Source organism: Hesperophylax consimilis, chromosome 28 (genome assembly GCF_061612785.1).
Source record: "Hesperophylax consimilis isolate HC1 chromosome 28, BYU_Hcon_1.0, whole genome shotgun sequence".
Taxonomy (NCBI): Eukaryota; Metazoa; Arthropoda; class Insecta; order Trichoptera; family Limnephilidae; genus Hesperophylax; species Hesperophylax consimilis.
The window spans coordinates 19780558-19795030 of record NC_142863.1 but is presented as its reverse complement, the minus strand read 5'-3'; the positions used below and the strand labels follow the sequence as shown (position 1 = coordinate 19795030).

Here is a 14473-nt window from a genome sequence, read left to right as displayed (position 1 = left end):
ACAACATAATATTTATTATTAAGGACAAGAAAAAGTTGACCAAAACTTAAATAATATATTTTTTTTAATGCTGAGAAATTACTTAGAAAAAAACAAAGATATTACCGCATTTATTTCCAGTAGATATTGACACGTATCTCTACAGGCGGCTAAAAGATGAACAGCTCGACGCGCTTAACTTTGCAGTCGGCTAAACGAGAAACTAACGAATCAAGATTTTTTTTTCTAACGGGGGGGTTACCTAAATTAATTATAATTTCTAATAAAAGTGTGATCTTATTCGATTCGAAAGAAAACAGATGTTGTCAATTTACGTAATACCTCTCGGCTCCTAGGCCCCAGACAGGCCAACGAGATTAATTATCTGTTCAAAAAAGAATTTTAACTTTTTACAAATAATTTTAAAAACGTTTTATATCATCGTAATTACAATTAGGAGCAATTAAAAGCAAAATGATGCATTTGAATAACTATTTCGTTCAAATAAAAATTGAAAAAATCGTCGTTTTGACTTGGCGGCCATCTTTAATGTGACATAATAATATATTATGAAAATAGGTTTTAGGATAGTTTTCTTCTTTTATTTAACCCAAACTGAGAACCTAACATAGTTGTTCGGTTCTTAGTTAATAAAACTACCCTAGAAACCTATTGTCAAACATGGCGTAAACAAAATAAGTTAAATAATTGAATACTAGAAATAAATAGCTACATAACTAAAATAGATGTTCCTCATTGTTACTAAACTGATACAAAGTGTTTTTAAAATAATTTGTGCGTATCGGATGTCCACTGTTCAGTGCATCTGAATATTTGCCATCAGTTTTATCAGAAGTAAGAAAAAATATCTTACTTCGGACACACTGACGCTCTCAAAACACGCTATTTCTTTCGGGAAGCTGATGTTTCATCATTGCAATCAACAGACGACATGTTTCCATGTGATTATGGTTTATTAACAAAATAACAAAACATGTGGTAAACATAACATAATGCATACGCATGGTCATTTCGAAGTACATAATTCGCTGGTCAGATAAAAACCTCGATTTATATATTATATTTGATATTTTTGCGGTTATTCGTAGGAAACCAAGGGAAAAAAGCGTGACGTGTACGTTTAGGATAATTTCTGAAAATAAAACACATGAAAACATACTCTTACGTCACAAGCACTGATATCCAAAATGATGAAATCTTCATCCTTTGTCTGCCTCATTTTGCAGTAGGAATTCACTGTTTATTCGATGAAATTAAACATATAAAAAATGTCGAAACAATGCCTTGTTTATCCGTATTACAGGCAATAAAACAGTTCACGGAAACCACTCCATACACACAAAAGTAAACTAATATTAGAACAGATCTTTGAATTCTTCGTAAAATAAGACAAATTTCAACTGCAATTTACGAAAAACGAGGAGGTTTCGTTCACAATTTCAAATGTTTTTAAATTTTGTCAGAAAATAAATAATACCACGAAATTGTCAATATACAAAGTTTCCCGGGGTTTTGCATCAAAACAACTTATAAACTGTCAAACTTGTTCCATTCTATAATATTCAAATTTTAACTGGCGATTCAAATCAAAACAGACAGCCGTTCAGAGCAACGGCCAGTTACCGAATGGCGCGAAGCGTATTATTGCCATGTGGAAAAAAATGGTGGCGATCTGCACTGCTATTATTATTTTTTATTTTGCTTGGCGGTTTCATGCATCCGATTTTCACACGGTCGTGTTTGGCCGAGATTCCTCAATAGTAATGTAATAATTATTATAAAATTACGGGACACTGTGAACCCATTTTGCCTTGAATTAGATTGTTTTAAATTGAATTGAACATGAAATTTGAATACTCAAATTTTAACGTAGAACCTAATGCTACGTATACATACGCGAGCCGAACTGCCAAACCGAACCCCAACTTATGGGAAAGGAACAAAGCAACCGCAAATGGCGCGCGAAACGCCGTTTGCAGTTTCTTCGTTCCTTTCCCGTAATTCGTGGCTCGGTTCGCGTTTAAGTTCGCAATGTATACGTACCATAACAGAATCTATAGATTTCTCCATGCGTTTGGGTGAGGTTAAATTACTGACCATTTTTGTTCTAATTAGAATCAAACTAGGATGTATAAAGAGTCGATGTACCCAGAAATTGTAGTGAATCAGAATTAGACTAAATTGAAAACGTATTGTCGAACGGGGTGAAGCCGAACTCAGCAGGTGAAGCCGGACAACGGGACTTTTTTCACGCAATGAGGCAAAGCGAAGTACTGTACTGTATAAGTAAGCTAGAAACGGACTGTTTGTATGTCTCCAATTCTCCATGTCTATTGTGTAAGTAAAATATTATTAATATATTTTTTTAATATTTTCCAATGTTTTACTTATTTGGCAACACTTTAAGATGAACTTTACGCAAATATTGTTATACATTGAGTAAATATTAAATAAAAGTAAAAATTTCGTATTTTGCGGGGTTAAGTCAGACAAGGTTGGAAACGGTCATATCAGAATAACGATTTTAAAAAATGTAGACAAAGTTATCACGGAAGTATGGTACTAAAAATTATCTGTTTGAGATGCAACTGTCAAGTTTTCAGTACCAAAAAGTACTTTACAGAACAGATTATCAGAAAAATAATATGGTGGTCAACTTACGAAGGAATTTTAAAGTGTGTGAGTGGGGATTTCTAATGAGGGTAAATTATGTTCATTTACTGGTACAAGATTAATTGAATTGAGTCAGAAAAACGGTAAACCGGTTAGAGCAAGCTGACTTACATGCTGAAAATATCAAGAGAGCATAACGAATTGTTAACGAAAAGTATTGGCAACGTTCACCCAGAAAAAAAAACTCTGGAGGAACTATGATGAAACAAATTACCCTTTGACCCGGGAAAAACTATGTTATTCAATAAAAAAAAATATTTTTTAGCATTTTTTTTCTTATTTCTCCCTTTTGTCAACTACTATCTATGTAAAAAAATTGTTTGTTTGTTATTAGTGTTCATTCTACCCATTTAACTTGTATTTAACGAAAATTTGCAAATACAAAAATACCATATACACAATAGTTATAATTAATGTACTTTACAACGTTTTACACATTCTTAAAAGAATGAATTATTAAAAGTAAATTTTAAAATTATTAAGGACGGGTTGTTTCGGAGAATTTGAACAATTCATCAAATTTCAACGTTCATTTCTGGGTTCTGTGAAAGTCCTATTCAAGTTCTGTTATTATATTATTATAGGCTAGTTGCATGACAAAACTGAAATAAAAACAGAACTTGCAAAAATATTTCACAGAACTTGAACATGAACTTTGAAATTTGATGAATTGTTCAAATTCTCCGAAACAACCCGTCCTTAGTCTATCTGAATCCCTGGAAACTTTAAAAAAATATATGAAAAAGTCCAACTTCACCCTGTTCCGACAGTACAGAAAATAATCATTAAAATAGATTAAAAAATATTTTGAGTCACGGCATCCAACATTAAAATCGAAATGATTATTCGATTGTAGAGAAAAAAAAATAATCAGGAATTAATATTTAAAATTAATCTATTCATATTTATATATGTTAATATTTTTTTTAAATAATCAGGAATTAATTATTAAAACCTAAATGATTATTAGATTGTAGAGAAAAAAAAAGGAATTAATATAACATGGAAAGAAAATCATTTCCAGATAATAAATAATGTTATTTGTTAGTGAAGAAAGCAGTGCAGTGTTAGTCGAAAACGGTAATTTTTTTATTAGTATACCCCTTTTTGCCGTTAAATGATTTAATTTAGAATAATGTTAGTTTCTAAGCATGTTATTCAATTTTAAGAAGGATTTGTCAAAGTCTTTTCAAAGTCGTCTCAAAGATTTGTTATAGTCAATAACCGAGAAATAGTTTCAAAAATTGTACGAGAAGATTGTATTGTGCCCAGCCTCCTTCATGCTCGGAGGTTTTATGCTCATTCGAACATATCAACGTGTGTACCTTCTCTCTTAATGCTTTTTTGTTCGATGCAAAAAAATTCAAGGACCGGAATTCTTGCTCGATCTTTGACAGAAATTTACGATTTGACTGAACGTCTTGGTGGTATATCTATGGTGTCTGGTGACGAGCATGGTTCCAAATCAACATGTTCGATCGAGCCAAACCATCGAGCATGTATATACGTGCTTAACATTGTAGAATGGTATATGAGTAAAAGAACAATTCAAAGAAATAAACAAACAAAAAATTATGGTTTAATCAATTCTTTATATTATTAAACATCGAATTAATATAAAAACATTTTTAAAAAAATGTTTACCCGAAATCAAAAACAAAGGAGTTTTTGTAACACCGAACAAAATATTACAATGTTATTACATTTTTACTGAAAAAAATACAAATGAAAATACATGTATGAACAAAAAACAAAATAACAACATTAAACGAAAGTAACAAACAATAGATATTGTGCATGCATAAAAGCCCAGAGGAGAATAACATAGAACCACTGATTCAGTAACTAGATATTTAATAACATTACATTTTTTGTGCATGTTTTTTTTTCAATCATAAAAGAGAACAATGAATGCATAACTGTATAAAATGAATTACTTCGGTTAAAAAATTGATTGCCAAACAATGTACATCTAGGAAATAATAAAATTTCAAATGTATTAAACGCCTAAATGACTACAAATTATTAAAATCTCATAAAAACTGAAAACTAAATTAGACAATTCAAAAAATAATGGAATTTTTAGTAATTTAGTTTATTTTTTGTGGAAAGTATGATTGCTATATATTATATTTTGTGAGCTGACATTATTCTTTTGATGCGTGGGTTCAACTGATAAAAATTCTGCTTAGGTTTTTCATAAGAAATGAAGATTGTAAAAAGGCAGAAGGAACTAACTGATAAGTTAAAAAATATTCTGTTCACATTTATTTTCGAGGGAATTACTTTTGTGTTAACGGTTACTCTACACAATCTAATTGAAATAAAACATTGTAATGTTCTGTAGGTCACGTAGAAAGAATGACAGATTACCGGACACTGAAAATCGTGGCCCAGTGGAAGCAACCAGAAACAGACCGAGGAATGGGCGAACTGACTGCGTGGAAGAGGATTGGAGCAGGACGTGAAGATGTGAGGACTGGAGAATAAAGACAAGAGACCGCAGCCAGTGGAGAGCATTTATGGAGGAGGTCAAATCCCACCTTATATATCCGATACTCGACGATTCAAATATCTTGTCGACTACCGCCATACATCTGTGTAAACAGGCACACGTTGTCGACATTATTGTAAACTCGTCGGCGACGCCAGTCTCCCGCAACCAGCCTGGCGAGGTTGTCGCCATTAACATCATTAACAATTTAAACTTTGCTTCACTTGTGTCGGACATTTTGTAACAATGCGTGCACTTTAGATCAATGCTAGGAACAAAACAGTCAACAGAGAATTACGCAACAGCAACTGTTTGGTTGCGAAAGCATTCTAGTTTTGACGTATAGAGAATTTAAAAATGATTGGTAGCGATGCTGGTCTCTTGTTTTCAGTAGACTAGTACAGACTGTGCGCGATAAGTTGTTTGCGACGAGTACAAAACATGAGTATCGGATTCTTGCATATCCCTATTCTGACTTTCAAAAGAAAAGATCCTGAAAAATGGCTTTAAATTGCTTAATTTCATCTGCATTACCGTTACATTAATTTAAGTTATTAAAAACCAACTTAATAACACTTTGAGCCTTAGCTTATTTCATGAAAAGTTGAGATTCCTTTCTGCCCTTTTAAATTAACCTTTAATGGAATATAAAGAGATTCGTTATATTTTTTTAAGAAAATACTGTACAGTAACTACTAGATATTTTAACCTGCCTAACAAGGCATCCACACAATGCTACATTCTATAAAAAAATACGATGATAATAATTTCTAACGTGTAAAATTTTTTGATTGATTTAAAGTTCTCAATATATTATTATACATTCTCATCTGGGCAAAATGAATTGGTCACTTACCAGGTCAGCCAAGATGTTCTTGTCCCACTTGGAAGCCAGGCTCGAGATCCCCGTGGGTTTCTTGGGGCTCGTCCCCACCACCTGAGCCTGGAAAGCCTTCTTCAGCTCTTTCACATCGTTGCCATTCTTCTTCTTGTCATAGGTATTGGAATCCACAACAGGGGAAGCCTGTTTGGCAACACTGCTTTTAGCGGGGCTAGCAAGTGAGCTTTTGCTAGTCGAGAGACGTGGAGAGCTTTTACCGATGGATAGACGTGGGGAATTTTTGCCAGCGGACAGACGTGTCAGGCTTTTGCCGGGTGATAAGCGTGTTCTGATCGCGCTTCCTTTACTGGCGGAGAGACGTGTCGTGGGAGTAGTGCTTTTGCCAGTGGATAGACGGGTGGTTCGAGGACTTTCACGCTTTACAACCTCGACAGGTTTGGGTTTTGTGCTCTGGTTTTTGACAGAACAGTTTGTCGAAGAGGCGGTTGTTGAAGCGTTTGAGTTGGAGGAAGTCTTTGAGGTCTTGTCTTTGGTGCTCTGCGAACAAGGAAAGGAAAATTAATTATATGTTTGTAAAAAGCAGTTATAATGTAGCCAATATCCAGATATTCTATATGAATCTACAAGAGAGCCAATGAAATTGATTAACTGTTCAAGAAAGAATTTGAATTAAACAAGCGCCTCATAGGTAATAGATACAACAGGGAGATTTAGCATGGAAGCGTGCTGAGTGTTGTTGCCGAGCTACAACCAAACTGCACAGCTATCAAAATGATGGCTATGCAATGAAAGTTATGCGATGGTAAGTAGGTAGAAAGATCAGATAAGTAGGTAGAAAGGTAAGTAGGTAGAAAGATCACTGTAGAAATGTATTGTAAGTTTGTACAGCGCCCTTGAGGTGTTTTCGCACAAAAACGGCGCTATACAAGTCATCCAAGTATTATTATTATTATTATTATCATTATTATTTATTATTAGAAACAGCAGGCGGGGCGCCGCTGTGCTTAGATAGGATTTGCAATAGAATAAGTGTTTATTGGCGATTATTAAATATTGGCAACATTTGCACTTTCATATTAATATTGTTTCTATTGTCTATGGTATGCATTCCTCTTAATGTAAAACTACAGATTCAATAAGTTTTATCAACGAAAAAATATTAAACTTGATCAACTAACTAACCACCACAGTTTCTCCACAGGTGTAGGCAGAGAGGATAAACTGACAGACAATTCTTTTTCGGCACACTCCTTGCTTCATTCGCATTCATACTAAATCTTATCTAGTGCTAAATGTCAACTAGATCACAGAAATTAGAATAAAAAATGAATCAAGTAAATTAATTCACTTGTGCCATGTCTTTTTCGATCTAGTTCAATAAACTTTGCATCATTTAACTTACAAAATCAAAATGCCTCATGTCATCCTCAAAGCTGTTGATGGTGTTGGCGAGTGCCGCAAATCTGCTGGTGGCGTGTCGGTTCCTCAGGTTCCTGCGGGGATCCTCGGATTCACTGCTTGACTCTTGCCGTATTCCCCGGGATCCACTGACACCCCGTGACGGGGGGAGGTGGTCCTCCGCGCCAAAGTTCAGCTCGGTGCGACTGTTGACTGGAGAGGATAGGGAGCCGTCATCTGAAAAAATGAATTTTTGGTCTTACATATTTGAATTTCTCCTACTTCCATTGTCATAAAAGAAAATGTAGCTTGTGCAATGACGGGAGACTTAGCTAGCAGAGGATTGGATGCGCAATGCCTGGGTGGGAAGACGAAAGCTTTGAACCACTTGATCAGTTATTATTATTGTTTAGCCATTGAAGATACATACATAACAAATCTCAATGAAACGTGAAACAGAAAAAGAACCAGAAAATAAAAAAGGTAGCTAAATCGGAAGAGTGTTGTCCCAATAAGATTCCCAGTTGTGACTGTTACGTTTTTATTTTCTGTAATGAACAGGTGTCTAATTCCGGGATCACACGAGGACAATACAGAAGACAATACAATAGTGTCCTTTCCCTGCTCTGTGAATAGCCTCGACCGCGTAGGACAGAACAATGAGACAATACAAAAATTCTACCGTAGTTCAAATGCGGAACGCTGTCAAAATGCTTTTACACGTGGACAACGCGGCCGGGAACTGAGGTGGGGATAAGACACTATCCTGCGGAGATAGCTTGCCTGTCTATCTCTGGGATAGTGTCTCGGTTCATTGTTCTGTATTCCAAACTACTGTTCGCGCTAGGACAGTTGGTCAGGAGCTGGGATAAATTGGTATTGTACTGTATCCTTGCATAAAGGTACAACAGAGTCAATCATGTATGAATGAGATAGCATGATTATGTCAACGTACAAATGAACTTGTCCGCTTTGTATATCTTAATCATACCTTCCGAGATAGTAACTTGTATCCCAGTGCGAATAATAACAGCATAAGTTCTACCCACACAAATATTATTTTTTTTATAATATCTATTTTTATATTTGCTGTGTCTTTTTAGGGTTCAAGTTTTATTGTTAATATAATCATTTAAGGTAAATAAATTATTACAATGAGATTTATAAGCTTCAGTAAGTTATATCCAATAAATTATTACAATGAGGTTTATAAGCTTCAGTAAGTTATATCCAATAAATTATTACAATGAGGTTTATAAGTTTCAGTAAGTTATATCCAATAAATTATTACAATGAGGTTTATAAGCTTCAGTAAGTTATATCCAATAAATTATTACAATGAGGTTTATAAGCTTCAGTAAGTTATATCCAATAAATTATTACAATGAGGTTTATACGTTTCAGAAAGTTATATCCAATAAATTATTACAATGAGGTTTATAAGCTTCAGTAAGTTATATCCAATAAATTATTACAATGAAGTTTATACGTTTCAGAAAGTTATATCCAATAAATTATTACAATGAGGTTTATAAGCTTCAGTAAGTTATATCCAATAAATTATTACAATGAGGTTAATAAGCTTCAGTAAGTTATATACCATAAATTATTACAATGAGGTTTATAAGCTTCAGTAAGTTATATACCTTAAATTATTACAATGAGGTTTATAAGCTTCAGTGAGGTATATCCAATAAATTATTACAGAAAGTTATACAGCTATCGATAATGAGTTGAAAAAAATGTGTTTAAGATTTTGAAACTAGTTCATTATTATGTACTTTCTGTATCGGGCAAAACGATGTAGATTCGGCCCTGCAACTTTATGGTGGTCATCAGGTACGTAAAATCAACATTACAATAGCAGGTGGCCATCATTAAACAACAGATAAGAACTGGGATCACATTTTACGTAGTATCGTGAAGTAAATTCACAAAAAGAATGCTTTTACAAATGCTATCAGTATAGTACTGAAATGTACTAATGACCACGATCATGTAAGCATTGCGAAATCCATGATTCAATCAATCGAAGATCTAAGCCATAAATCCACGATTCAATCAATCGAAGATCTAAGCCAAGGCTGCCCAACCCCAGGCCCGCGGGCCATAATGTGGCCCGCGAACGAATTATAAGTGGCCCGCGTGAACCATTTTCAAAAAACCCGCCAATCCGCCAATTTGAAAAAGTGTCGCGGGCCCGCGGTAAAACAAACATTGCAGCTTGCGCGCGGTCACCAGTGTTGCCAACGAAGGCGATTTATCGCTATTTAGGCTACCCAGAACGAGAATCAGCGACGAAAAAATCCAACCTGTTGAACTTACTTTTTAAACAAAAATACACCGGTTTTTGATATATTATTTTTCGCGTCCGAAATGGATTCTTGTAGCCACCCCCCCCCCATGGAATTCGAAAAACTGTTGCGGGGAATCACATATGATGTTTTTGGGTGCGCGGAATATTTTTTCTCAGCGAAGTTCCGTAACAACCCCCCCTCCCCCCCCATGGATTTCAAATATTTTGTGGGGAATTATGTTTTATAGAAATTCTCTAACAACCCCCCCCCCCCCCCCCATGGAAATAGGAACCGTCAGGTATTCAGTGGCCCGCCAGTGATTCAAAATCGTCAATTTGGCCCAACTGTTAAAAAGGTTGGGCAGCCTTGATCTAAGCCATAAATCCATGATTCAATCAATCGAAGATCTAAGCCATAAATACATGATTCAATTAATCGAAGATCTAAGCCATAAATCCATGATTCAATTAATCGAAGATCTAAGCCATAAATCCATGATTCAATTAATCGAAGATCTAAGCCATAAATCCATGATTCAATCAATCGAAGATCTAAGCCATAAATCCATGATTCAATTAATCGAAGATCTAAGCCATAAATCCATGATTCAATCAATCGAAGATCTAAGCCATAAATCCATGATTCAATTAATCGAAGATCTAAGCCATAAATCCATGATTCAATCAATCGAAGATCTAAGCCATAAATCCATGATTCAATTAATCGAAGATCTAAGCCATAAATCCATGATTCAATCAATCGAAGATCTAAGCCATAAATCCATGATTCAATCAATCAAAGATCTAAGCCATAAATCCACGATTCAGAGACACAAAAGACCTCTTCTTTTGCATTCCACTAATGGGTAATAGTGGAAGGTTTTCTCACCGGCATACAGTTTTCCCAGACGCTTGAGTTTGTTCTTTCCCTCGGAGGTGATGTCAGCCCTGGCTCCGGACGAGGACTCTGAGGAACCGTCGGTCAAGGAGTAGAAGCTGGCACTGGAGCCTGAAATGGTATAACAAAGAAATTAGTAATCATAGTTTGTGCCGACCATTTAGATAGAAAGATGACGCGGAGAGATTTTAATTTCTTCATTAGAATTTACAGTAACGTCAAACGGTTAGAAAATTAATATACGCAGATGAAAATGTATACATCAGCATGAGAAATCCTTAAAAAATTAATTACTACAAAACAACTATTCGCAGTGGATTTTAAACAAAAAAAATTTCAATCAAAGTTACCATGTTTTGACCAATTTTGATGCCATGTTAATCAGGACTTAAGACTATCGATTCACAGACACACCAGTTTTAGCCAATTAATAGCACAAAAGTCGAAAGCTAGCCTACTTTGACGCTTACTTTTCAGGAATCTGCGGCATATCGAACAATCTATTTACAAGGCGAGGCAAAAATCGACTAGTTTAAATCCCGCATCAGTAAGAAGTGACATTTTCCAGAAGTTTCCGTTTCAATCTTAGAACTGACTTTGTCTAAAGAAAACCTTGTATTAGAAAAATCGCTAAAATGAACGCCCGGCTTGCCGGTGAAACTCAACCGTCTCTAAATATGCATAAATTATTTATTTATTTTGTGCACACTTTTCTATCTCCCCTGATGTAAATAGTTGTTTCTTGTAATAATAATTATATTGAAACGAAGCGATATTTCAATAATTTAGGTGTATTTAGAATTTATCGGAATACGGAATTTTATATCCAAACCAAATCATAACATAAAGGGTAAAACAGAAGAAGGCCAAATAATACTGTGTTAAGTTCCATTCGCACCAGTGACCAAATTCTTGTAAATTTATAATGAATTCTATCTGTACAAGTATATTCATGCTGGACGGTTTGGCTCGATCGAACATGTTGACTTGGAACTATGCTTGTCGTTGCGTTCACACGCTTGAGCAACCCTCATACCTTTTACAGTCAAATCGTATATTTCTTTAATCATATATATTTTTATTTGTATATATATTTATTAAAGTATATTTGTCAAACATTGAGCGAGAATCACAGTCCTTGAATCTTTTGTCGAACAATAAAGGATCAAGCGAGACGGTACACACGTTGAGACCGAGTGGCGGCTTGTATTCACAAAAATGGGTAGTGCACGAAAAATATTACAAATCTATCCCAATGTCAGGTCAAGTAAACCTTCAGTTGTGAAAGATACTAGCAATTGGCAATTTTGAAGCTTATACTAACTGACCCGATGGAATGATCGGTATGCGAACTGTTAACTAAAGTGACGCCATCTCACCGAAGAGTTTAAGGGGCATTGGCGAGCGCTGTTCAAGTTTCAGAGAAATTTCAATACTATAGCTGAGATCCACGCTCTACAAGTGTAGATAATTGATGTTCCCGGGAGACGTTTTTCAATGAGCGATATGGAATTCGACACGTGTTACAAAGAATGAAAATTCAAGCCGGTTGAATTTAACTTCATACTTTTATTTGCTTTGATTTTCAATGATATTATATATCGGTTGATAATTATCATTTTTAGATTGACTGAAATTTTGGGAGTGTGTTGGTCCAACGGTCCTTAGAACTAGCCACCAGGTTGAGACATGTTCGAATGAGCCTAACACCTTTGAGCATAAACAATCGTGGGTATCATAAGATTTAACAAAGATCTAGATAAAAAAATTCTAAAACCCAGTATTTCTACCTCAACATAAAAACATATTTTTCTATGGATTTGCATGTTTGTATTACTAATTTATATTATTTGTTATCGTAAACATTGGGTTTTAGGCCTGACACCTCGGGGACCAGAGCCAAGGAGCTGAGTGAAACTATAAACTTTCTCCAGGCCATAATATTGATAATTAACACATTCTTTGCGATAAACGAGAAAACTTGTCATAGGCCTTTTTACAGTAAGACGCGGGAGACGAGTTTACTCGTTTTGTTTCGCAAAGCAGTGAGGAGCGGGAAACTTGTAAACAAGGGGTTCTAAATGGGTGCGGGGTCATGTGTTTTCTATTGTCGGCGGTACCCGATCTATCTACCTGTCAATACAATGAGTTTGAAACACAACAAAAAAATTAAATCGTTGTCGCGTATGTTCCGCTCACAAACTACGCAGTGAAACGCAGTACATGTGCAAGTTTTGCCCCAGCATAAAGGAAAGTGTTTCGAACGCTATCACACATTGAAGCACTATTAGGTTATAGTTTTTTTTTATATGTATTGAAAATTTCTAAATAATCTTGTAATTTTGTATGAATAAATTTCGATATGTTATTTCGATTGTGAAATACTGTTTTTTCTATGATTCCCAAGAAAGTAGAAAGTTGTTGTTCATAAAAAAAGGAATTACACATACATTGCTAAGTAAATAAATAGAGACATTTTTTTAAAGTAAAAAACTGAAAGTTTCATCGAAAAATATCAAATGGATCATAAGATATGAATATTTTGCGGAAAGTCTAATTTTGGAGCTAAAATTTAAAAAAACACCCGCTCTTCGCCCCCAATTTGGCGGTAAAATGCCCGACCATATAGAGTTAAGATTTGACAGCTCGTAGTAGGAACAACAACCATGCAAATTCTGGCGGAATAAAAGGTAGTATCCAACACGTAAACCGTCTTCAAACGGAACGTAACACACAAATTTACATATACTTTTAGATAAAATGCCAAATGGTTGAGTCAACAGGACATATGCTCAGTAAATGATTCCGTTATCTTAAAAAGAAAGGCAAATCATTCTCGGGTTACGAATAACCTGATAATATTTTAATTCTTATTCTTACTTTCACCATAGTAGCAAAGAGTAGCCTGTGCAATGATTGACCAGCCAACCTCTAACCAATCTGTTTATGCATACCATCAATTATTAAGTAAACAAAAGATTAAATCTTACCGCTACTACTGTGTTTGTGCAAAGACTTGTCACTCATCTTAGCTTTCTCCTCTTTCTCTTTCAGGTACTGCGAGAGTGTCACCTCCCTCTCCTCAACCTGAACATCCACCTGCACGTTATTCTGATGAACAATATTTATTTCCACGGCGACTCCGGAATCAGTCTCTTCCGTTACAACTGTCGTTTGAGGTTTCAACGGTGAATTAATAGTCAACTTCCGACTCAAAACTGATGTCTTGACAGCTGGCACTTCATATTCAGTGGCAGACTTCTTCGCTGGCGACAGGGCGACAGGAGATTTTGATATGATGAGGTTATTCTCCGACAAAGGTTTTCTCAAGACAGGCTTATTATCAGAAGGAGGAAGTTTTGCTTCTAATTTCTCCTTACGTATCCTCGCCCTCTCCAGCATACGCTGAAAAGTTCATTAAAATAGTTATAAGAAGTGATAAAATAGTTAAATTAGTATTATATCATGAGTAAGGTAATGTCAAATCACAATAACAAAGTATGTATGAGACGATGTATGAATACGAATGAAGCAAGGAGTGGTGCAAAAACGGAGTAGTGTTGTGTGCTGAACTATCATCTCCACCCACCCCATGGGTGAGCGCTATGGTTAGTTCATAAATTTTAAATCATATTCAAAGTGAAAGGAAAACGTCAAAACCGTTGAAATATATGTATAAATGTCAACGCGATGATTTGAATTTAAAATGTTGATAACTTCGCCTACCTGGGTAAATGGGTCTATTTTTTCCATTGTAAGTGTAATTTAAGTTTGTCAGTACCAAACGATTAACTTTTAATGTTTTTAAGATGTTAAAATGTCAAATAATTAGCTAAAATACGAAAGCGCGACGCGGTCACAGTTACAATAATA

General features: G+C 35.1%; 2 protein-coding genes across 3 annotated transcripts in view; both read right to left on the bottom strand.

The window, feature by feature from the left end:
* LOC149410326 (anillin-like) overlaps positions 1-1610 on the bottom strand; it is an 87229-nt gene extending 85619 nt beyond the window's left edge. Inside the window, exon 1 of one of the 2 annotated variants that reach the window (XM_089649006.1) lies at positions 1160-1610. In XM_089649006.1, coding sequence (XP_089505132.1) covers positions 1160-1219 — 60 coding nt within the window. In that variant the 5' untranslated portion in view covers positions 1220-1610. The remainder of the gene's footprint in view (positions 1-1159) is intronic. The other variant, XM_089649007.1, reaches the window with a different exon arrangement.
* Positions 1611-5429: 3819 nt separating this feature from the next.
* LOC149410325 (uncharacterized) lies at positions 5430-14473 on the bottom strand. Its single transcript, XM_089648994.1, has 6 exons — positions 14327-14473; positions 13591-14005; positions 10592-10711; positions 7411-7643; positions 6024-6545; positions 5430-5435 (listed from the first exon to the last, which is right to left on the bottom strand). Exons 1-6 carry the CDS (start codon positions 14351-14353, stop codon positions 5430-5432), a joined length of 1323 nt encoding a protein of 440 aa, XP_089505120.1. The 5' UTR covers positions 14354-14473.

Bases quoted from the DNA above. Each gene is read 5' to 3' on its own strand.
- LOC149410325 (XM_089648994.1), bottom strand. From the start codon at position 14,353: ATGGAAAAAATAGACCCATTTACCCAG. The intron at 14,006-14,326 runs GTAGGCGAAGTT...TGAACTTTTCAG, and splicing joins AAATAGACCCATTTACCCAG to CGTATGCTGGAGAGGGCGAG. The intron at 6,546-7,410 runs GTAAGTTAAATG...CCTTGTTCGCAG, and splicing joins ACATGAGGCATTTTGATTTT to AGCACCAAAGACAAGACCTC.